The sequence below is a fragment of the Octodon degus genome, unplaced genomic scaffold (genome assembly GCF_000260255.1).
Source record: "Octodon degus isolate 3935 unplaced genomic scaffold, OctDeg1.0 scaffold00024, whole genome shotgun sequence".
Classification (NCBI taxonomy): domain Eukaryota; kingdom Metazoa; phylum Chordata; class Mammalia; order Rodentia; family Octodontidae; genus Octodon; species Octodon degus.
The window spans coordinates 10,511,734-10,536,734 of record NW_004524600.1 but is presented as its reverse complement, the minus strand read 5'-3'; the positions used below and the strand labels follow the sequence as shown (position 1 = coordinate 10,536,734).

The 25,001-nt window shown below is 39.5% G+C and overlaps 1 protein-coding gene across 2 annotated transcripts in view; it reads right to left on the bottom strand.

Moving 5' to 3' along the window:
* Positions 1–23,733, bottom strand: part of Pex7 (peroxisomal biogenesis factor 7) — an 83,261-nt gene extending 59,528 nt beyond the window's left edge. Inside the window, exons 1-5 of one of the 2 annotated variants that reach the window (XM_004628532.2) lie at positions 23,585–23,733; positions 21,426–21,483; positions 20,402–20,552; positions 4,393–4,470; positions 3,944–4,052 (exon numbers count right to left, since the gene is read on the bottom strand). In XM_004628532.2, coding sequence (XP_004628589.1) covers positions 3,944–4,052; positions 4,393–4,470; positions 20,402–20,552; positions 21,426–21,483; positions 23,585–23,699 — 511 coding nt within the window. In that variant the 5' untranslated portion in view covers positions 23,700–23,733. The remainder of the gene's footprint in view (positions 1–3,943; positions 4,053–4,392; positions 4,471–20,401; positions 20,553–21,425; positions 21,484–23,584) is intronic. The other variant, XM_023712275.1, reaches the window with a different exon arrangement.
* Positions 23,734–25,001: the final 1,268 nt, after the last annotated feature.

Sequence of the window (25,001 nt, the reverse complement as noted above, 5' to 3'; positions counted from 1 at the left end):
AGCGATGTGAAAGAATATATGAAAGGCTGGCCTGATAGCTCAGCGGACTAAAGCGCCTGCTTAGGCAGAGGGCAGCGGCTGGGGTTCGATCCCCAGCATGCCATGTTGGTCCTGCCTGCGGGGCACACTGAGACAGTGATTAAGACTGGGCAAGGTGGTGCGCGCCTGTAATCCTAGCGCTTGGGAGGCTGAAAACAGAATCACCATGAGCCTGATTTACGTAGTGAGACCCTACAGATGCTGTGGACCCTGTCCTAAATACAGGAAGAAACAAAATACATATGGAAACAAGACAAACAAAATCTGCTAAATAGTCTGTCTCCTACTGATGGATTATATAACTTGGTAAGAAACATTCTTGACTCCTTGGAAATAACTAAAGCACAATACAAGTTTTAGAGCTTACTTCTTACTCTACCACAACTCTGAATATTTGTGCACAATGAAAAAGAAATTTCCTTTTTTTTTTTTTTTCAAATTTATGAAGTACACTACTATTTGAAAATCACCAGGAAGGAATATTTCAAGAAAATGGCCAATGTTTGATTAATCAACCTTCTAAAAAATGTTCAAAAACTCTCAATGGCTTTACTGAATCCAGTTTCATAGGAAAGTTTTTTAAATCTTTCTTCTTTTAAGGAACATAGTTCATGGCTTAGTTTCAGTGCTTGATCTGATTCATCAAATATGATTTATTTTAGGCCTTAAATATGCAGCCCACTCAATGAGGCCCAATCTTCTGGAATCTAGTTGAATACTTGCTTCCATGTTGGCGGGATTCGTTCTTTCCATCCTCTCAACTCATGCAGTTGAGATATACCCCTCTACCATTTTCTATTCCCAACTGCAGCAGCTAAACTAGGCCTGAGTCAATCAAAACATCAGATCCCTTTTCCTCAGGTAGCATAATTAGCTCAGACTCATCCACGTGGATTCAGTAAAACCAATGGAGAGAACAGTTTTTGTGGAAATTAGAGGGGCAATCTCTTAGATTTTTCCTATTGGACAGACTAGATAGTTAATAGGGGCTGTAGCTACTGCCATCTTGCCACCATAAGGTATCCGGTACTGAAACCAACACAACAGAAGACAGAGCCCTACACCCAGCCACACCTTGAAAGCCAGATCTAATTCTAGACTTTTCAACTATATGAGCAAATAAATGATGTTCTTTAATGCAGTTTTGTTCAAATTTTTTACTCTTAATCAAAGCTGATAGGACCAATATTTATAACACAAGAAAATAATGTAACTAAACAAACGATTTCTTCTCTGAAAGCAAATGTTCATTTTGTTTGATAAAGTAATTTTATATACTACCCATGCACACTATACTGACAGTGTAAAAAATTAAGTGTTGTAATTATACTGCTAACTCTATACTTAATCTTTTTATACCCAGTCTTATACACTAAATATTCCATATGCATTATCCAGAGTCAATATTTTATATACAATGCCACACAAAGGCCAGTGTAAAAGGAAAAAGTACATGTGACTCAACTCAAATAAAAGATAATATACATAATTCTACCTGTTTAAATAAATGCAGCTATATTAGTTCATGATTCTGTCACTAGATCTTATATTTGGTCATAAGCATAAAAAGAACAATGATTAAAAACAAAGACGGGGTAAGAGGGCTGGAGTGAGAGCTTAATAGGCAAAAAAAAGGCCCTGGACTCTACCCCCAACAGCTCCCCTAAACAGAAATGAAAGCAGTTTTACACATTAAATCATTTAAATTATAATAAAAACAAACATACATGCAACAGAAAAATGACAGAATGTTTAAAAATCTATCAGTAGTTTAAGGCATTTTACTTACCAGTATTTTTTCAAATATGTAAAATTATACTTATTATTAAACTTAATTCACTGCGAATGCTGCCTTCTGGAGCACACAGCAGACAGGCAGCCTTCACAGTCTCACCGGAAGGGAAGTGTGCTTCTGTCCTCTTGGAAGGTGGGTCTACTTGAAGTACCCATTTCATCCAGGGTCTCGTGACCCCTTTGAAACTACAGTAAAGTGGGAGGCTGGGGAGATGGCTCAGTAGAATAAGCACTTGCCCAGCAAGTGCAAGGGCCTGAATTCAATCCCTGGTTCCACCAAAAAAAAGAAAAAAAAAAGAAACTACAGTAAAGGATAAAAGGCCAAATGATATCCTTTGCTCTAAAAAAAATTTCTTTCTGTCAATGTAATTTACATCCTTATAAGAATTTTCATTCAATTTCCACAAACAATGGTAAAAATATAAAGTGGTAAAATTATAGCTATTAAACTATCATCATACGATTCTAATTCGCAACAAACTATGAAACTTATAATTTAATTTTCATTAAATTAAACGTAGAAAAATTGATTAACTCAAGTTATTTACACAGGTCAAATTAAGTATATTAGTATTGCTATCACTTAGTATATGCACTGCCTTGTGATTAGCAGGGTCACAGAAAGATAAAAGACCAAAGTAAAATGTCATCCTTAGAAAAAGAAATGTGACTAGAAAAAATTTTAACTGGCCTCATCCCCAAAGACAATATTTTAGAAAAGATTTAGTTCAGATTATAGACAAATAAACAGACTTAGGTAACGCAGAAATTTTTTAAAAGTAGTAGTGTTAGTTTCCTTTCTAGAATATAAGCCATCAATTTTTGTTACAGTCAAAACATTTTTTAAATTAACTATGCCTCCATACAAAGATATCATAATCCACAATAAGTATCTCATAAAATTCCACAATCTAAATGGATATATCTGTATACAATTTACCTGAAAATTTCCATTTGAGTATTTTTAACCAACAAAATAATACCTCCAGAGTTTGGATAAATTTGATCATCTTTAATTCTTAGAAATAAAAATAAGAAAATGGAGTATTGAAAAGGGTTGCTATAATAGGACATCTGCTGTGGAGACCACTCAGCAGAAGTCAACAACTCACAGTACTGACACAGTGTATTAGCAAAAAAGGAGCACTTATCCTACTTACTACCTGTCTTTGAATACTGGAGAGTTAAATGAGAACACAATACTAGAAACACACTACCTCCTCCTCCTTTTTCTCCTCCTTTAAATAAGTACCTGTGCAAAAGAGCTTCCAATTTTTTATCTCCTTTTATGGTCCTCTAGCATGGATTAGCAACACATGCTCTACAAAGGGCTAGACAGTAAATACTTTTGACTTTGAGAGCCAGTAGTTCTCTGTTACAGCTACTGAATTTGCCACTGGCATGGGAAGGCAGCCATAGATAATATGTAAGTGAACAGACATGGTGGTCTTCCAGTCAGACTACTTACAGAAACCGTCAGCCATTTTAGTGTAGGGCATTAGCTGGCCCACTTGTGCTCTGTTCTAAAGTTTTCTAAAGTTTTGCAGCAAGCTGCTTTCAAATTCTCCCTTCTTGCCCAGAGTAGCTATCTGTCTTTTCACCCTTCTTCCACCTTAAAATAAATTGTCTTTTATTTTTAAAATAAATAAAATAACAAATAGTTTCTTCTGCTTGGTTTGTCCCGGCTACTCGGATTTACTGTGATGGCTTTAGCCAATGACACAGTGTTTATTCACAAGCCATCCTTCCCAGCTCCAAAGTCAGCCCACTCACTGACAGGCCCACATGTGCGCTTCAGAGGTTCAAGGCTCTTCTAAACCAAAAAGACTTTCTCTTTCAAATGTATTTCTTTTCTTCGTTATGCTATTACCACCCACAGATCTGTCCTTACCAAGAAACTAGGAGTCATTTTGTAGGAGTTAGAATCATGGAACAAAAGTAATCTGGGCCTCAGCTAATTCTTGTCAAGTAGTTGGGTAAAGTATAAAAAGGTCTTAGGAGCACAAACACAGCAGAACACACGCTCATCTTCCCTGAATCTAGGGTACACAGTGCCACCTAATGGAAGAAACAAAGCACTCTTCAGTATTTTGTAATCAGAATTATTTACCTGAGGTTGAAGCAAAACAACCAGGGATATGGGGAGACCAGATTGTGCTATAAATGACACTCTCATGGCCTCTAAAGGTGCTCAGAGACTTTCCAACAGTTGGATCCCACTACAAATAAATGAACAGATCAATTACCAGAGGTAAGTTCAAGTACGTACTCTTACATATACTATAATATACCATATAGACATACCTACTTTAGGATCTATTTTTAAAGTAAGATGGTATTTAAGGGGCCAAAAATAACCAAAGCTAAGCTAATTTTTAGTTCATAGCCCCAAGACTAGAAAATGTTAAATTCAAATTAGTGTTTTAATTAATACATTATTTAGAGAAATAAACTGTTCAGTCTTAAAGCGACAGAAGGGTACTTTGGGGGAAAAAAAAGCGCAATAGACACTCTGGAGGAAAGAAGAGTTATTGCCAAGTTACAGGAACGCGGACATACCACTTTGGCCGTCTGGTCCCAGGAGCCAGACACCACAAGCTGCTCACCTCTGGTTTGGCTCCAGTCAACACTATACACCTAGAAACATTTCACAGGGTTTAGAGAACAAAATAGCATCAAGTTCAATATTACATTTCATCTCTTTAGCACAGTGATAGCCAGCTAGAATAACTAATTTACTTTATGGAAACATCAAATAAAGTCCATCTCAACATTACATCTGAGCAACGGAAAGGTGATCTTGTCCGTTCTGCCACGCCTATTCTGCGGAGAGAGGACTCTGTCTGATTTAATATAATTCGACAGATGATTTTCAAACCTTCTTCACTAAAACAAATTAGACCCGTTTTTTAACCTATCAACAAATTAGTATTTGCAGCACTGTGAAGAAATGTCAAAGTAAGTTCAAAAGCCAGTATCCAAAAAAATTTGCCTTGATAATGTTTATCAGAAAACATAAAAATTCAATTAATATCACTCTCTGGCCTTTCTTAGCAGCACCTTATACAAAACAGGCGACCTACAGACTGGGCCTGGTGGCACGTGCCTGTTATCCCAGCACTTGGGAGGCTGCAAACAGGAGGATCACTATAAGTCCGATTTGTGTAGCAAGACCCTGTACTAAATACATTTTTTAAAAATGTATGCCAGTGACAAGTGACCCTTTCAGATTTCATAATAAACAACATGAGTTATCTAATGCTGCTATTCCAATGATTCACTGCTCTCAGCGAACCATTTCAAATAAGCTATTTGAAATTTAAAGAAATATTTTTCATCCTGTCATTTTATATCAGATGATACACAGATTTTTATTATAAGCTACACAATGCAATTGAAACATTAGGTGATTATTTACATTGTTTGTTTTCTAAATTTTTTACACTACATGACTCATTGCCATTAACCACTCTGACAATACTCCCCCGACTTTGAACTCGGTGATCGTCATGCTTGCCAAGTTCTGAAGCAGCCCTGGAAGTCCCCTGTCGTGTCTTCACTCACCCTGTCACAGCTGCCTTGATTCCCTGAATTCACTCAAAACATGAACCATTCATGGTCATTTTGACTTTGGAGAAGAGTCAGAAGTCCTACGATAGCACAGCCACCCGGTAAACACAGTGGCAGAGGACACACTGTGATGCTGCTCTGGGCCTGCCTTTCCCTTGGATGGCACTCAGCAGCAGCATTCACTACAGTATACCTCACAAAGACACTCGTGCAAGCGGACTTACACAGCTGTGTCAGAAAGTGACAAGTAGCCAGACATGGTGACACACACCTCTAATCCCAGCACTCAGGAGGCTGAGGCAGGAGGACTGCCACCAGTGTGAGGCCAGCCTAGACTACAGAGCAAGAGGCTGTCTCAGAAAAAAATTTAAAAAGTGGCAAGAACCATGAGATAAGGGTGTTTGAAGTGGGGATAAGATTTTGAGGGGATTAATGATAATAGGTCTTCTAATTTAGTACACTTTTTAAATTTAAACATTCCTACATATATATGTTGTCACCCCATATACTTTATGAAAGTAGTGCTGACGTGGACTGAGTAGATGTTATACATGGAGTCAGCCAGCAGGTCACTCTGAATCACGCCTATAATCCAGCACTTCGGGAGGTGAAGGCAGGAAGACCACAAATTCAAGCCCTGCTTCAGCATCTTAGCAAGACCCTGTCTCAAAACTAAAAAAGTTTAAAAGATCTGGGAATATAGGTCACTACAAAAGCCCTGGATTCAATACCTAGTACTGCAAACAAAAGCAAAATCAAAAAAACTCTACCCTCACACACATGCAAGAATGTGGGAGTGGGGCCGGGGAAATGGCTCAGTGGAGTAAGCGTTTCTCTGGCAAGTGCAAGGGTCTGAGTTCAATCCCTGGTTCCGCCAAAAAAAAAAAAAAAAAAAAAAAAAGTGGGAGTGTGGATTGACAATGGCTTAAGTAAGAGCCACATGTTCTCTGCTACCCAGTGCTACGCAGAGCCATGTCAGAATCCAAGAAGAGAAACGCCAGTAATACTGACTCTGTATTTATTTAAAATTCTGATGGTTTATCATTTGAGTATTGAATCTACGAAAGTCAAATTTAGAGAGACAGCATAAAATGGTGCTTGTCCGAAGCTTGCAGTAGGAGGAGAGGGCAACACTGGCCATAAGGAGAAATTTTCAGTTTGGAGTTCTAGGGTACAGCATGGTAACTATAGTTAATAACTACATACTGAGTAATTGAAATTTGCTGAGAGCTGATCTTAACTGTTCTCACCACACACACACATACAAAAATGCTAATTATGTCAGATGATGAATAAGTGAATTAGTTTAATTGTGGGAATCACTACTCAAGGTACACTTATATCCAGAAACTATAAAGTATACTTTAAATATATAAATTTTAATTGGCCAATTGTAATTCAATAAAACCACACTTTTTAAAAATAACATTACCAAATTTTCCAGAAAGGAAATTTTATATTTTGTTGTCCATAGATCTTTTACACTAACTGCTACTTTTAAAATACTGCATTAACAAATTTATCTTGATTACAAAATTGGGAACAGGGGCATAAGCTTTTGTAGCCAAGTGAATGCCTCACAGGTCCTGACCCTCATCCTCTCATCCTGGTCCTCCTGCTGCCCCTTCATGGGAGACAGAAGAGCATCTAAAAACAGTCAGGAATCACAACCGAGCAGCAGAGAGCAGCTCATAAGGCAAACAGAAGGGAGAGAAAACTGCTGACCAATCTGCTAGTTAAGAATGGAAAAAACAGGTTTGGAAGCAACTAATGGAGATCTTGAGAGCTAAAGAATTTGATTTTATCCTCTCAGACTCTAAATTTCTTCCACAAAGGCCTTATAATACATGGTAAGTGTCTTCTATAAAGTGTCACATTTAGACTTTTCAGGCCAACACGCATTCCCACAGTTACTAAACTCAACACTTGTGGCATCTAAAAGCAGACTTTGTCAATGGGCACATCTATGTTCCAATAAATCTTTATTTACAAATCAAACATTGAGCCAGTTTTGCGCTTGGCCCACAAGGAGTTCCTGCTCTAGGCCGATATGGACAGTCAAAATTAACAATAATAAACTTTAATAACAACCAAAATTTTATTAATACTCAAGAGGCTAAGGCAGGAGAACCACAGGGGTTAGGCCGGTGAGAACCTGTCTCAAAGTAAAAATAAAAATAAATAAACAACCCTGAGGATGTAGCTTAGTGCTCTCTGGGTTCAATGCTCAGTATTGAAAACAAAACAAACACATCTTTATTGAATATTGTGTGCCAGAGGTTCTCAGCAAAACTTAATATATTTTATCTCATGCAATGTTTATTTCTATGAAGTAAATACTTCTATGCCAAGCCCATACGCGTTAAGCACTTGTTCATGTTCTCCACGCTAATTGGGTAAAGAGCTGAAATCTAAATCTACACAGCCTAATTGCAGAGCTTACTCTTAATTGCTATGCCAGACTGTCTGGTAGACAGCAAGCTGCTTAAGGCACTGTTAAGTCAGATCTTCTAGGTCTCACGGGGCTCTAATATCAGAGACATAAAGCCCTGCCCTTACTGGCATTACCCTTCACTAGAGCTATACTGGGCCTAGACTAATTCCACTTTCATGAATTATCCACATCCAAGAGTGTAAAGTCCTTGTCCACTCCTAAACCCTCACTTACCCTTCAAGATGTGTCCCCAACACAGCCTTTAGGAACTACGCCGCCCTGGTGAGTATTCAGTCTGTCAAATGGGCCCTTCTGTGCGTCCATCTCAGCGTGTACCTACCTCTAATGCAACACATACACATTGTACTAAAGGTGATGTAAACAACTGCCACATTCACTAGGTACTGGAGACCCCTTCATGAGCAAAACCATTGAGTCTGGAGTACACGTGGGATCATCACAATGAAAACAGGCACTCAGTAACTTTCGGTTAAAATATTGCAACTAATTAAATTTACCTTCACAACCAGTATCGTTACTAACTACAGACCAACTCTTTCAGCTTGGGCTCCACTGCCCCCACATCCTTCCATGGTGATGCTGGAGGCAAAACCTCATGACTGCTCATCAACACTGCAAGGTCTCATCAGCTCAGAGAGCCCAGATGTCAGAGAACAAATGATTCCAAGTAAAAAACTTTTCTCATGACAGTGGCTGTTGCCCACTGTCCTGTCTGTCACATAACAGAATAGCAAGATTAAGTCTCTACAACAAAGATAAGGCTAAAGCAGGTTAAAAAATGGTGAGGTTAAAAAAAAAAGTGGAATAATAAAGGAAATAAGAGACAACTCAATCAGTCATTATTGTTTTATTGTGTTTAAAATATTAAGATATTTTAATCAAAGAACAACTGTACACATAAGTGCAGTGCAATAGGGGTGCTGGGATGGAAGTGTCAGCTTGATACCCAGAAGAGAAGACACAAGCAGGGCCTTGAGGACAGAGGAGCAGAAAGAAAGAGAGGTGAAACAGTAACCAGAGGTGTGCCTAAGGACACGAAGCCGGGCACACGGCACCCTAGTGATTAGGGCTCGAACACCACAAGGTAACACAAAGGTTCTGTGCAACTTTAGTCATGGTGTCTCATTAACAAAGATAGGGCCAGGGAGATAGCTCAGCAGTCTAAGTGTCTCGCTGGCAAGCGCAAGGACCCAGGTTCAACCTCTGGTACCGCATGCCATGCCGGTCTCACACTGAGCCAGCCACCAAAACCGGGCATGATAGCAAACACCTGTAATCCCAGCACTGGGGAGGCGGAGACAGGAGTCTCAGCTGTGTACCAAGACCCTATACCAAATAAATAAATAAACAAAGCACAGAAAATGGAAGACAGTGGTTACTCTTGGTATAAAGAGAGGGAGAGGAAGGCCAGGATTAGAAAGGGATCCTCACAGACTCCCAATATCTTAAGCTAGCTGACAGACACACAAGTGTTCGATGTGTAATTAATGTACTTTGCATACTGACTCAGATACTTTTCTCTCATTGCTGGGACAAAATACCGAGACATGTGACACCCAAAATTAAGGAAGGAAAGGTTATTTAGCTCACAGTTTGTGGCAGCTTCAGTCCATAATCAGCTGGCTCCAGGGCAGGGTGGCACATGGCAGAGGGCAGTGGTTCATGGCAGCAGAAAACAGCAAAACAGCAGGAGAAAAAAGGGAGGAGCAGTGGCAGAGAGCAATCCTTTCCCCTCCCTTATAATGCATTCAGGCTATCTGCCTCAAGGTGGATGTAGCACTCCACCCCTAATCCCAGCACTGGAACTCGAATTAAGCCCTAACTCTAGAAGCCTCCCCATGACTGCATAAGGCTTTGGGGGCACATACTAGATACAAACCATAACACATATACTTTATATGTGTGAAATATTTCATAGCAAATTTCTAGAAATGTGCAGTGTCTTCCCACTGTGGCCAATGCCCACTGCACTGGGCTCTAGGCTCCACTCATCAGCTCTTGGACGCTCTTTGCCTTGCCACTCGCTCCTGAGTAGCTCGTTCCTCTCTTCTTGCACACTTAGGGGGCCCTCCCTTCCCCTTCCCAGACAAGACCCTCCTTGCTCACAGCACCATGTTCACCTGCAGCGCTTAGCACACAGACAGCAGCAGCTCCGGCCTCCCTCCCTGAGAGGGCCAGGACTCCAGCAGACCAAGCACATGCCTGACTCGCCCATCTCCAAGCTAGGCTGAGTGAGGTGCCTCGCACTGTCGCAGGAATGCAAGTTCTTGGAATGAACAAAGGAACAGAGAAACAAATCTGAGGGAAGCAAACCTCAGTCTCCTCCTCCTCTCTTCCCCTAGTCCCAATCTCCTCCTAAGCTCCCGAAAGATATGGCAAATTGTCAATTAAACATAAAATTGAAGATGCTCGCAGTACCTGATTTTATGTTTTAAAAGCAGAGTCCCCTAAAGGCCTTCTTACGAAATTATTCTTGGCAATGATGAAGAAAATTTATTACAAAAAATGGAAAACATGAAAAAAAACTGCAAAGTATTTTGTGCTGTTTTATGAAATCTAAACTTCATCAAAACCAGTTTGAGAAGACAAATCTTACTAATGAAACTTATTCCCAAAGAGCTCATTTTTAATCAACTACAAATTACTGTCTTTTTAAAGTTGGCCTATTTAATTAAAAAGTATCAAATAAAAAATGTGCCCAAGATTTTCATACTTATCTATATTGACACAAAGAAAGGGACACAGACCTTTAATTACTGACTGATTAAAAACGACTATATCAAAAAAATTTTAAAAAAGACTATATCTTTACATATGAAACTTCAATTTTTTAATTCATTACAGAAATTTACAAACATGCATAAATCCACAGACAACAGTCCAATGAATCCCCAGTTCCTATTCCTCCCTTCCACAGCTATCAACATGTTGCCCATCTTGTTTCATCTGTCCTATTACTGACTGGCCGCTAGAATATTTTCACATCAGGATATTTCACTCATTAGGTATTTCAGCAGATAAGAATCTTTTTTCCTTTAACATTAGCACAGGGCCATTTTCATCCATAACAAGATTAACAATGGCTCCCCAGTATTCTCTAATAGTATATATTCATATTTCTCTCATTGTCACAAAAATAAGCTTTTTTACAGGTTGGTTTATTTTAATCAGCATCCGAACGGGTTCTACATTTTTTCCTTAGTGTTATGTCTCCCACTTTTTAAAATTTTTCATTTTTTAATTTTGAGACAGGGTCTGTCCGAGTTGCCCAGGTGAGACTGGGACTTGCAGTCTTCCCGCCGTTGCTCCCTCTGGGCTGGGATTACAGATGTGCTGCACCACACCGCATTTAAGCTCTGGGGACCCAGGTAACCTTCCTTCTGCCTCTTTGCCTTTTCTGTCCCCTGAGACATTTCTTTGTTGAAGAAACCAAGTTATTCATCCTGTAGATTTCCTTACATTCTCCACTTGGCTAATTGTTTCCTTGTGACAGTATTTAACATCTTCCTGTACCCTTCCTATTTCCTTTAAATTGGAAGTCAGATCTGGAGGATTAATCAGATTTCAGTTCAATTTTTTTAGCTTCCTATTACATTAGGAGGCATATAATTTCCGACTGACCCACTTTTGGTGATCCAAGATTGTTCGGAGAATGTTTTGATCTTAAATTAATGGCTTCAGCTTCCACAGAGGACCCTCACCCGCAGTCATTATTTCATTAGGAGCTACTGATAATTTTCAAATTCTGTTATCACTCCCGCATATGTTAGCTACGATGCTGTCAGAAAAATTTTAAGCAACTTTCAATTTAAGCAACTTCAAAACAGAATTCACACAGCAAAGACAAGTGCCTTGATCCTATTAACAATTTTCAGGACAAAGTCATTGCCTATTCATCGTTAATGTGACAATTTTCTAATCATCACAATTTCACGTAAGGAGTGAAAAATACATGTAAGTGTGCACGTGGGCCGTGCTTCAATCCATTATTATTATCCTTTAGGATGTTCAAAATGAATGCTTAGGAACTTAAGGCAGTGGCTTCCGAACACTACTGTACACAAATCATCTGGGCATCTTGCCTGATAGCAATGCCGTGCTCCAACCCCAAGACACTATGACCTGGGTATGAAGATTTTCAAAGTCCCCAAATAAGACAAATGTGCAGCAAAGTTTGAGAACTACTGAGATAAGACAAGTATTTGCACTTTCATAGTTTTCTCATTTTAAATAATAAAATTTCAAATGTCTGATTCTTAGTCTAGTCTTACCTACCAGCTAACCTGAAAAAATAGATTAAGTGAAAATAGGTCATACTTATCCATCCCTGTATGTCCTGTTTTTTGCTCATGTTGTGTGGCTGAAAACTATGCAATCCACCTTGCCTCTGAATTTTCAAAGCATTGCGACTAACCTTCTAGCAAGCACTCAAGGCCCATCAGGAAGCGGCCCTTGCTCACCTTCCTAGCCTCATCGCCCACCACGCTGCCATACCTGCTTCCTGCTCCAGTGACACCAAACACCTTGAGGTTTTCTGAACGTGATGTGCTCTTGTACAGACCCTAACCTATACAGCTACTCATCGCAGTCAGATGTCCTTTTCCCTGTAGGCTGCCTAGCAAACTACTGACCACCCAAGGCTCAGCTCACAGGGCACTCCCTTCTGCAACAGGCCCTCGTTCTCCCGTGTACCTTCTAGACATTTCAACACTGATAACATTATACTGAGTGGCTCTCTCCAAGCGCCCTGAACCACTACCAGAGATTAGTGGAAGCTGAGACTGGGTAACACATGGTATATGTGCTACCAGTACAGGCAGGTAGCACTATAGGCACTTGCTTTTTTAATACAAGTTCAAATTTTAAAATACTAATATAAGAAGTGCTTTTAAAATATAAAAATTGAAAAATGATTAACAGATATTGTGCAGATAGAATAAATAATCTAAGAAAGGTAAACTGATTCAACTGATACCTAACTAAAAACTATTTGTCTCTACAATCACAGTGATTATTTTAAATTGTAAAGTCTTAGGGCAGCAACCTACTCTTAAGTGAATAGCTGAGTGGATAAAAATACAAAAGAAAATATATCAAGTATAATTACTTCCTCCAATTTTTTTGATTGTTTTAAAAAGAAAAAAAGAAGAAAGAAATATGCCCCTACAATTATCAAATCTACAGTGCAGTTTTAAATGTAAAAAAATATCAACCTGGACCACACCAGTGTTAAATGATTGATTGATTCTTTTTTTTCTTTTTTAATGTATTTGGTATAGGGTCTCACTACACAGCTTGGACTCTTAGTGATCCTCCTGTTTTCAGCCTCCCCAGCATTGGGATTACAGGCATGCACCACACCCAGACTCTGTGGTGGCTCAGTGTTCCCGGGGGCAGGGCTGGCATAGCATGTGGTGCCAGGGGTCGAACTCCAGTCCCTACCCTTGCGTAAGCAGGCACTTAGCCCACTGAGCTATCTCACCAGCCCTTGATTCATTTTTTTAAAGTAAATAAGATTTTAACCATATGATACATCATTACCACAAAATATGTAACTAAATATACTCTCTCAGCTGGGTGCAGGGGCACACACCTGCAATCCCAGCACTCTAGAAAGCTGAAGCAGGAGGATCACAAGTTCAAGCTGAGTCTGGACAACAACTTAGGGAGACAGTCCCATCATTGTTTCTAAAAGTTTCATTTTAAATATAAGCTTAGGCTGACTTCTGCGCAAGGTTCCAGAGGGTATACAGGTACTACGTCCGGCTGTGAAGGTGGCCAGAAGCAGCCCCTGAAGCAGGCCAACAAGACGCATGAGCAGGACAGGGCATTGAAACAGAGGCAAAAAGAGGAGCAGGAGGGACTTGAGGGGCTAGAAACAGAGACTGTGGGAAAGGCCCCTGGCCACAGATGAAATTTTGAAATTTGGCAAAAAGTGAACTGTTCCTTGTGCTCAAGATAATGTTGAGCCAAGATTCCATTCCTAGTCTAATATCTGGATTTCCTGCCATAGCATCTTTTGACACGTGTAACTAGAATGAAGTGTAGTCTCAGAGTCGGTTATACCTTTAAGAAAATTTTGTAGGGCCAGCCTGAGAGCTCAGCAGACTAAAGCACCTGCTTAGGCAGAGCAGAGGCAGGGGTTTGATCCCCAGCATGCAGTGATGGACCCACCCCCGGAGGACTCTGAGATGCGATTGAGACTGGGCATGGTAGCGCACACCTGTAATCTCAGCACTTGGGAGGCTGAAAACAGGAGAATCAATATGAGTCTGATCTATGTAGTGAGACCCTGTAGACCCTGTAGACCCTGTCCTAAATACAGAAAAAAAGAAAAGACAATTTTGTAAAGACCGAAGAAAGAAAATAATAACATACAGTGGCTCACTATGTCTCTAGTTTTCATTTAGCCTTCTACCTCAGCTGTAAATTTAAAGTAAACCCAGACTATAATTCTGCCATAGTCTGCTCTTTGATCTTTGTTCTACTCTGAATTCAGTATCATCTGGAATTAAATCACCTTATTTGAAAGAAAAATAGAATATAATCTAGTCATGGTGGCACATGCCTGTAATCCCAGCACAGGATGAGGTAGGAGATCACTTCAAGGTCAAGGCCACCCTGAGCTACACAGCGAGTTCAAGGTCAGCCTGGATAACACAGCAAGACACTGTCTCAAAAGTAAGTACGTATAAAAAAAAATTAGTAAGTATATAAATAAATGAGGTACATTTTCTCCACAGCAGCATACCAATAGCTGTATGCTTCATTCAAAGATAAGTTACTATAGGCAGTACTCAAAAATATTAGTGGACCACACATTTTATTAAAAACTCAGCAAGTTGATATTCATGCTATTTGACAATGAAAACAAGTTTAACTGTTTTTTAAATTATAATAAGAAAATTTTAAAATACTTGTATTTAATGTTTCAACATTGTCACCTGTCACTTTAACTCACTCTCAATAGCACAGCACTGTCACAAAGTAGAAAAATGTTCCCAGTTTACCCTCTCCTTATTGCTCCTCACAGAGCTTTTTAAATGTTTCTTCCAATCCTATTACATATTCAGCAGCAAGCTAAGCCAAAGGATGGGGAAGGGGTGGGTTACTGGATTGAACCCAGAGCCTACACGCTGAGCTATACCTTTGGCCCTTTTCGGTTCTTATTTTGAGACATGGTCTCCTTACATCACCAACTTGCCCAGCTTAGACTGAAATTTATGATTCTGCTGCGTCAGCCTACCAGAGTGCATCATTTACAGGTATGGGGCACCACTCCTCACTAACCAAAGGCCTTTTAGGGGTGCAAAAGACATGATGGGCTATGACACAGGCTCTATGTAGACATGGGTTAAAAAACAAAGAATCTGATTCCTGCTTTGACACTCTTTAGAATCCATGACACTCCTTTTATTTCACCAAGACGTTCTTTATTCCTCAAGGCCAAAAATGTCTTAATCTTTAATTTTTTCCTTTTGGATTCATCTAAAAATCTGAAAATTGATTATTGTTCATTTTTTACTCAGGAATCAAATAATACACTGGATAAATGAAAAATGCGTTTTAAGAACTTCTAACTCCATTACAACAATAAACAATAATAGCTCAAATTTATTCAGTGCTGGCTCTCGTCCAAGCACTCACTATGCCCCTCTGACACAAAGGACTGCTCTACTTACTACTATGCTCAGTTTCCAAATGAGGAAAACTGAGGTTCTGAAAAGATAAGTAACTCACTCATGGTCCCTCAGCAGGTAAGTTACAGGGCTAGGACCCAAACTCAAGGTTGACTGAGACTATTGTTCACCCTTAATATACACTCTTCCACAGGAGGAAATGGCTCCACGACTCTATTTTATAAAGTAGTTTCCCTGTATACTGATGAAAAATAGAAACTTTATGCTCATTCATTTATTAATATATCAACAAATATTGAAGGCCGGCCAAATAGCTCAGTGGATTAAAGCACCTACAAGCAGGCGCAGGGGCTGGGGGTTCAATCCCTGGGCCTGCCGTGCCACTCCGCCCCACAGTGCACTGAGACAGCAACTGAGACTGGGCATGGTGGTGCATGCCTGTAATCCCAGTTCTTGGGAGGGTGTAAACAAGCAGATCACAGTCTGACCTAGTCGTGAGACCCTGAACACCCTGTAGATAGTTCCCTAAAATACCAAAAAAAAAAAAAAAAAAATATATATATATATATATATATACACACACACACACACACACACACATATAGAAGTGGAGATGATAAGAGGAATACCTAAAAAACTTGTCTTCGTTTATTATTTTGCATAGCCATGTAAATTAAACACTAATAACAGTAATTACAAAATAATAGAATCTAATCATTGAAGACACTTTTAGTTGGGTTTTTTATTACATTAAGAGCCAAAGAATCATTTGAAAACAAAATGAGGAAGAACAATCTAGAGTAATAGTCTACAAAACACACACAAGACCAAGTAGGTCTTCAGTATTAAAAAACCAGTTTCACAACCAAGGTGCCTATCACCTGAGGAATGGATGAAAAAGATGTGGCATTTTTATACAATGAAGAATTACTCAGCTATAAAGAATGATAAAGTCGAAGCCTTTATATGTCACTTGAAGGTATACTCATAAGTGAAATAAACCAGACCCACATGTGTAAATATCATATAGTCTCCCTAGTGTAAGAACTCAAAAGAAGAAATAAAAATAGAAAGGTATAATACAGTTAAAAGGAAAGCAAGAACTTAAGGATTAAACAACAAAGAGAAGGCAAGGAGAAAAGCTAGGAAACATGACAGGGGCAAAGTCATATATTTATATGCACAAGATAGTTAAGGCAATGATCCTGAGAATCTTCAGTGGGTATTTGAGACTAGCAGTTAATTGGTAGGATTCTCACCCTAACTATATATGCTGATACCTGTGAACTAAGCAACTGCACTTATGATAGCAATGTGTAATACTAGGGTCTTGCTTGGAATGCCTGTCATTCTGGTCTTCTAAATGTGTACTGCTTGTCATGTCATACCAATTACTGCCATACTGTCTCTCAAGTAAATGTTTGTTTAAAAGAAAATGTTAATAAATGAAAACAAAAGACAAGAAAAAAACGTCATAGGACTGTCCTGCTACAATGCTGTATATGGCTAGATTTCTAAAGTTGCGTAAAAATATGTAATTGTTTATTCCTATTTTTTAAATTTTTTTAGTTTTTTCCTTCACATTCTGTACAGATTTAAAGTTTAACATATCAATACTTGATGGAAAATACCTGTTCCGTGTTATGTCTAAGATGTTTGATATTCAGACAGATAGGTTAAGCTCAACTGCCTATTATTACAGGGTAATAATATCACTAAGCTTCTCTTCTGGAGGGTTAACAACTTAAGTTTGCAAACCAAAAATTAGAGAAAAAGAAGGGCTGCAAGGTCAGCCAACATTTTGGCCCTAGCCTTTCAAGATCAGTGAGAACTCAAGACATAGGAGAACCTGTACTGTAACATCCTATAACTCAGCTGTGTCCCTAATTTACTGATCAAGGAGATTATGGGGCCACAGAGGAAAGTGATCAATGATGTAGAGTGTGCCTAAGGAGAGTCACATGGAGAGAAAACATTCTCTCAGGTTTTCACAGAGAGTAAATTGGCCAAGCAACAGTCATGACTCATTCACATGGCTGACACTGACAAAGGATCTGCAAACTGCACTACAGAGTTTCAGGGTAAATCCTGAGGGGATTTGACTGACCTTGGCAGATACAAAAGTTACATTTCTTGTTATATAGGTCTTGCTACATCCTGGTCTTAACCATTCAGCAGAAAAGTATAAAAATGAGGTATGAAAAGTAAAGCCATATTAATATGTTGAGCTGTAAAAGGCTCAAGTCAACAACTTCTGACATTGCCAGTCCTACGGATCACCCACGACTATTATGGACTACTGGACTATATTGGATTATTTTGCTGAATTCATGCACCTACTATATTTAAATGGCAATAGAATACTCATCTCTGACAAAACTAAACAAAAAAGGGGATACAAATGAAGGATCATTTTGTATCTGTATATACAAAATAGGATAGGTATACAGCTACTTTCTCTTAATTCAATAAGAAAGATTTGTACTAATAGTGTTTGGACAGGATATCATGTCTGCATCTTATACTATGAAGAACCACTAAGAAGACAACAATATGCAATGTATTAATTATTGAAACTGTCCTACTAACCAGTTTTGAAACTGTCTCATTGCTATTTGTTTCTTAATAAAATTAATTTTTAAAAAAAGCCAGTTTCACAATTATGCACAGCAGGTCCAATAACAAGGACCTAGATGCTGTACCAGTACAATACAATCAAAGGAACCCACCACTATGACATGGTGGAGAGAGAGATGTACACAGCCATTTCAGGGAATGTGACTATGGCCAGAGGTTCAAAGATTAAAAGTAACACTGAAAAACAGGAGAGTACAAAAGGAGGATTACTGAAAGAATAAAAGATGCACAGATGATGCAATCTGAGGACAGACTGAAGAAATGACAACTGCACATTTTGGCAGAGGGCAGAAATGGAGCATAATGGCTATATTCAAAGTTTCTCCTGGAAAAGGAGACTGGTCTTAGTCTCACACTTCAGAGAAAGAGAAGCAACAGCTCGCTGCTATAGGGAGTAGATTCGGCTGTAAGATAAGCAACTTTTCAACCAACAGAGCAATCAAAGTCACATGATCTCCTGAAATAGGGAAATTCATTTGCACTGAGATAAAGTAATGTCTGAGTTATCCATCAGGAACACTCTAGAACAGTATTTCCCAGAGAGTATATGCATACCACTGGTTGTACAAGAAATTATTTGAACTACTGCACACAATGATTTTATTCATTATATATTTATCTTAATATAAATATACTAACAAATAAACATCAACTAGTTATCAACCCTAGGGTTTCACGAATATTATTGTTTTAGAACAAAGGACAAATTTACACTTAAAAACAGGTTTAATGTAACTAGATATTAGTTACCATCCTAAGGGCCAGTGAGACAGCTCAGCAGACTAAGCGCCTGCTTAGGCAAGTGTAGGCCGTGGGGTTTGATCCCTGGTGCCACAGGCCATGTTGGCCCTGTCCTCAGGCGTGCTGAGCTGGCCACTGAGACCAAGCATTGTGGTGCATGCCTGTAATCCCAGTGCCAGAGATGCTGGAAACAGGAGGATCACTAGGAGTCTGAGCTGTGTGGTGAGACCCTGTGCCAAATACAATTTTAAAAAAAAAACCTGCAATAGTTACCATCCTAGAACTAATAAATAAATTAGATAATAAAAAGCATTAGGCCGGGAAGATAACTCAGTAGAATAAGCACTTGCCTGGCAAGCACAAGGTCCTGAGTTCAATCCCCAGTACCGCAAAAAAAATAAAAAGCAGTAAAAAATTAAGAAAAGTAACTTCTTCAAGGAAAAATATTTCAAAAATAAAGAAAACCAAAACAATAAAGTATTTATAATATATAGGTATAAGAAGATGGTAAAAGTCATAAAAGTATCAAAAATGAATTTTGGGCATGTTGCTCTAAAGAGATTTTTTTCTTTTTGACATCCTGAAATTGAAGTTTTTCCTTTATCAAAGTTGTCTTAGTACTCAGTGATTTTCTGAAAATACAGTAATTTATAACATTTATTCAAATGGCCTTCACAACATAACAGACTAAGTAAAATTTTTCATTACTTTCAGTTCTAATCTTAGATATGTTGATTTTTATAGCCATAAATATGACACTACCAAATACCCTCACAAAACCAAACTTTTATCAAAAAAGATGGTATTTTTATATCTAATAAGAATTTCCTGATGGCATACTGTGGAATAGTCACTGTGGTAGATACAATTTTGGAAGTAAATTTATAAGTATTCACTTGAAAGATCTACTGATACTTTGAGAAAATATTTTTGAAACTTAAGGTAAAACATCATAAGAGAATATCTGCACCATCATATTCATTGAAAATGTGTATGTATTTTAGTATGATTAAAGCCCATGTCTTAGACTATTCATACACAGACACAAAATCCAGATTCAGATTTTTCTTTAGTATGCTCTGTCTCATATTCATTACTTGATGCTAATGCTCAAATATATCCTAAAAGCCTCAGGACTCTGGCTGAAGCCCAAGGACAATCTTATGACGTCTTTGTGGAAAGTCCTCCTACCTCTACCTTAAGGCACTGCATGGCAGGAATGTTCGGTGGCATGAGGAAGGCGATGTCTCTCTCTGGAAGAAATGATGCCACAGTAGACTACTGGAGCCTTTTTACTACTAAATGAGTAGCCTGACCTTTTCCCTTCTTTCCCAGCAACTTAAGCCAAGAGCTACTTTGTGCTTAAATAATCAAATTATAACTGACATCTAACATATGTAAGATTCATTAAAATTTAAACTTGTCCCCTGAAAACAGCTCTCCTAGGTTCATCCCCAAATGGATTTCAACCAAAAGTTAATAAATAACTAAACCATCTGTGCGCTCTAAGAGACACTCTCCATACCTCCTGAGCATGTTCTTTATAGACCTGCAGTGGCCCTGTGGGTTTGGCGGTGTCCCAGAGCTGCAGTGAGCCATCACCACTGCAGGTGATGAGGACATGTTCATTGTTCTCACTCCAGGTCACATCAAACAGGCCATCATTCCAGTCGAGGCTGCGCCAGAACCATTTCAGAAAAAACAAAAGGCAATCACAATGTTACTATTATGGATTTTTTTAGTTTACTACATATGTTGACCTACACTGTCTTATACAGTCTTCACAACTATGGGAGATAAATAGTCCTTTACAGAAACAGAAAGGCTAGAAGAATAACCCAGGTGATACAGGCAAGAAACTGCAAAGCTGGATTAAAAGGAGATCTCGCAACTACTAATATGGGGCTATTAACATTAGGGCATGCTGCCATACCTAAAAGCTTATTGTTTTCTGTGACTCATTCAACAGGTCAGTAAGTACTTCAAAATACTAATTTAGACTAATTCCAATTTTTTTTTCCAAAAGTCTTTCATCTGAGCTATATAAAACTTGTCCCATAAATCTTTCACCTGAGCCATGAGTAGATATTTTCTTCTGACAGAATATACTTTCTTTTGTCAACCTTTAACTAACCATTAATATGGAAATATTAATGTGTACACCAGCCAGTCATCCAGAAAAGATGCGCATGGAAAGAAAGGAGAGGTGCTGGACAGCTCATGAGATGGGTACTTAGATCCTGCATGAGTAAAGCTAAACTATATTAACTCAGCAAGAGTAGGCACTGTGACACAGTATGCTTAATTGAATCACTTTTAAGTTTAAGTCTTATAATTTATAAATGGACATTAAAAAGTAAGCTTTAGAGGAAATGCAGTATAATCATAACATGATGGCAAAAAATTTTTCCTACTATGCAAATGCTGAAGTTCTTTTTACATTTCATATTGAAACATTTTGTTGACCAAAAAGATTCAAAGCTTAATTCTGTGAAGGCTTTCATAGCAATAGAAAATATACGTAAGTTTAATAATTAAAGGTACCTTACCTTCTAAAAATTGTAAGACCAGTTTCATTTTGATCCAGTATTAGTAGGGTTCCGCAGCCTAAAGAGGAAAAAAAAATCAAGGTCACGCTGTTGGACCTGCCAGGGGGAATCCCTATGGCTTGTGTCTAGATGCTCCCCATACACACACACACACACACACACACACACACACACACACACAAAGCTTCATGCAGTCAGGGCAGGGATTTTTCAAAATCTAGTGTATGACTGATTCATGGTGCAATGCTAGGATTAAAGGTACTAAGATTAAGAGTGGGTGATTACTAAATCAGCCTGTTAATGTTTTGGCACTGCCCTAATCCCGATAGTCTGGATAGAATACAAGGGACAGAGAGAGGCTTGTTTAGTCCCTTGCTTGTTTTGCCACCTTCTGCCCACCATAAACTGTTTCTGCTCTGTGACACATGTCCACTCTACCTAGGCGTCAGCCAATTATGGATTGAAATCTCTACACACTGTGGCCTAAATAAGCCTTTCCTATTTTAACTTTGGTTGTTGGTATTTTGCCTTCGTAAGGAGGTAAGACAGGGACATCTAAGACCAGAGAAGTATAGTGTCAAGCTCTGAGTCCCTGATTTTACTACCACAAATTTCCCCCTCAGGTTCCCAGGATCATGTATACCAGAAGGCCAGAACTGTGCTGTTTTTCATACTGTGCTTCAAGCATTAAGCGCCACCTCTGACTGGAATCAAAGCTGAGTCCAGTTCTGACACAGCTCTAACAGAGAGGAGAGATGCCCATGTGCCTGTCTGACCATCATGGTGCCAGGCAGGAGAACCTGCCAAGCTGGTGTTACCATTCCTACTGACAGATGACAAATCTCAGGCTTACAGACCTCCGGACTGAGATCCTTCTACTAAATCACTCTGCTTTGGCAATACGTGGAAAATACATCCAACATGGGATTTTGAAACAAAGTATAAATGTAGAACTACCAAATACTTGGCGATAAAGTGCTGAAAACCATATTAATATCTTGTCTAAATTGAATTATTTTATTATACTATTGATGTCCTTTAAAAGATATATTTATCCTTAAAGAGATCAAAGGAGGCGCTACTTAAACACAACTAGTTCATGTTTCAAATATTAACTCCTTTTAAGGTGTTTTTGAAAAAAATGTTACAGATTTATGAGTTTTCGATCTAACTGGTGGGCAAAGATTGTAAATATGAATGCACCACCACTAAATTAATGGTGATGGTAAAACGCACTATTGGGGCCGGGTAAATAGCTCAGTAGAATAAGCGCATGCCTAGCAAGCTCGAGGGTCTGAGTTCAATCCCCGGTTCCGCCAAAAAATAAAAAAATAAAACGCATTATTTCCCTCTGACTTTTAGAAATCACATTTTTTTCCTACTGTAGGACTTAAGACAAAACCATGAATCGCTGACTTTATGCAATGACTCGCTGCACTGCTCCAGTGTGCAAACAATAGCTGGGACTTGAATTGTGAATTAAAAGGAAACAAAATCCAGAATGGGCCACGTCTTTCCATCTAGTCCACTACCAGACATAATTAGCTTCAATTTAACTGCTTTCAATGGAATATGTGTGCACGGCCAGTCTCATGATGAATGTATTTATGATACATTGCAAACGTATAGTATTAACAAATTCTCAAAAATAACTGCTCTCAAATGCATACATTCCTCCTAAGACTAAAGGGGAGGGCGTAAGTTGGTAATGTTTCATGAGGACACTGGGCGGGAAACCGCACAGTTCTGTTCTGGGCTCGAATGCAAACTGCGAGGCAATGCCAAGCAGCCCCTGCAGATCACCGGCGGCCTGCTGGCGCGATCTGCTCGTCCGGCCAGTAGCTGGGCAGCGTAGGTTCACCCCGCTATCTGCACGGGGCGTGTACCCGTGTGTGTGTGTGTCCACACCCGAGATGGTTCGGTCTTCAGGAACAAGGACCTCGGTACTCCGCCTCTTCCACACTAAAAAATCAAGCCCTGTTTTCGGCCGGGATCTCCCAGCTGCGTAACAGAGGTGAGCGCTGGAGCAGCTTCCAGCACCGCCCCCCGGCATCCGCCGGAGGCCACGCCCACCCGGAGGTCCCGCCCACCAGGCCACCCCGCCCACTCGGCGGCGCATTCCCGCGATCCCCGGCCCAGGCAGCGCGACCCGGCCTCACCCGCGATGCCGTAGTGCTGCGCGGCTGCGCAGGCCAGGCGACCAGGCAGGTACGGGGAGAACTCAGCTGCGTAGCCGTGGCGGCCCGGCACCCGCAGCGTCCGCGCAGCGCTCATTCTCCCTGTCTCCTCCAGCCTCACCGCCCTGGCTACGAAAACTGCCCGAGCGGGAAGCGGACAGTGGCGACTCACTGACAGAACTTAAGAGGTCCCGAAAGAGCAAACGGAAGTGAGAATGCCCATGTCCTCAATCGTAGAGACGGATTGGTCCGCAGCGAAAAGGGCGTTGACGCCGATGGAGACCATTTTTCTTTTGGGCAAAGCAAAACTGATTTCTGCTGGTTGACGCGATCCACAATTAAATCTAGCTGACTAGTGAGCTGGGATCAGGTGCTAATTTCGAAAGTTTTGTTGTTGCATCTCAGCCTCCACTGCGGGGCTTACTGGTTTTCATTAGCTCTTCTAACTTTGAAAGAAATTAGGTGCGCTCTACAACTAGCTACTTCCTCAGTCCCTTTTTTTTTTTTTTTTTTAGATTATGTTTCAAAATTGAGACCCTCCTCCTTCAGTCTTCAGATTACAGGTGTCTGCCACCTCGCCCAGCTCTGTAATATATGTGTATAGTACAATAATAAGTACTCACATCCTAGGACTAATTAAGGACTTTTTTTTTTTTCTTTCAGTAGTGGGAATTAAACTCGGCTTCATGTAGGCAAGGGCTCTACCACTGAACTACATCCTCAACCTTTAATTCATTCTTTCAAACGTTTGTGAAGCATGGAAGATAACATGTAATTTATATGACAAGTAAACACTTGTAAAAGATAGTGTAGCTAGTAATTAAGGCAGGTTAACTGGCACAAACCAAGTCTTATGATCACGTTACAAACGAAGCACAGTGTAAAGCTCTTGAAATTTAAAAGCAGTAAGATAGTGTCCATGGCATCAAGATACTAGAGTCTTTTAAAGAGAAGCTATGCAAACAATAAAAACTAATCATAGTACTGTAAGTGCTGTGTGAAAAGGAAGTGGCCATTGGGAATGATGGGAAAATCTTTGAAAAAAGGTGGTCTTTATGGTGAGTGCATAAAAATAAACAGATTTTATTTAAACAGCTAGAAGTTATTGTGGGAGCAGTAGTAACATGAGCAATTCAGATCTAAACCAACATGATCCACTGGGCGCCTCTGCTGCCAGGACTCAGCACAGCGAGGTGGAGGAAGTGTGGAGAAGAGAACTATGGGAGCAGAGTTGAGTTGTGCTGCAACTGGGATTGATGAGATTTGCATGCTATCCCAGAGAATTAGCTTCCTACTCTAATTGAAATGTCTTCAGATTAGCGATTAGAGATGGCTGAAAGACGTTATAGTTCAAGCAAAAGATGATTAGAACTTCAGAAAAGGATTCTGTGTTCAAGAA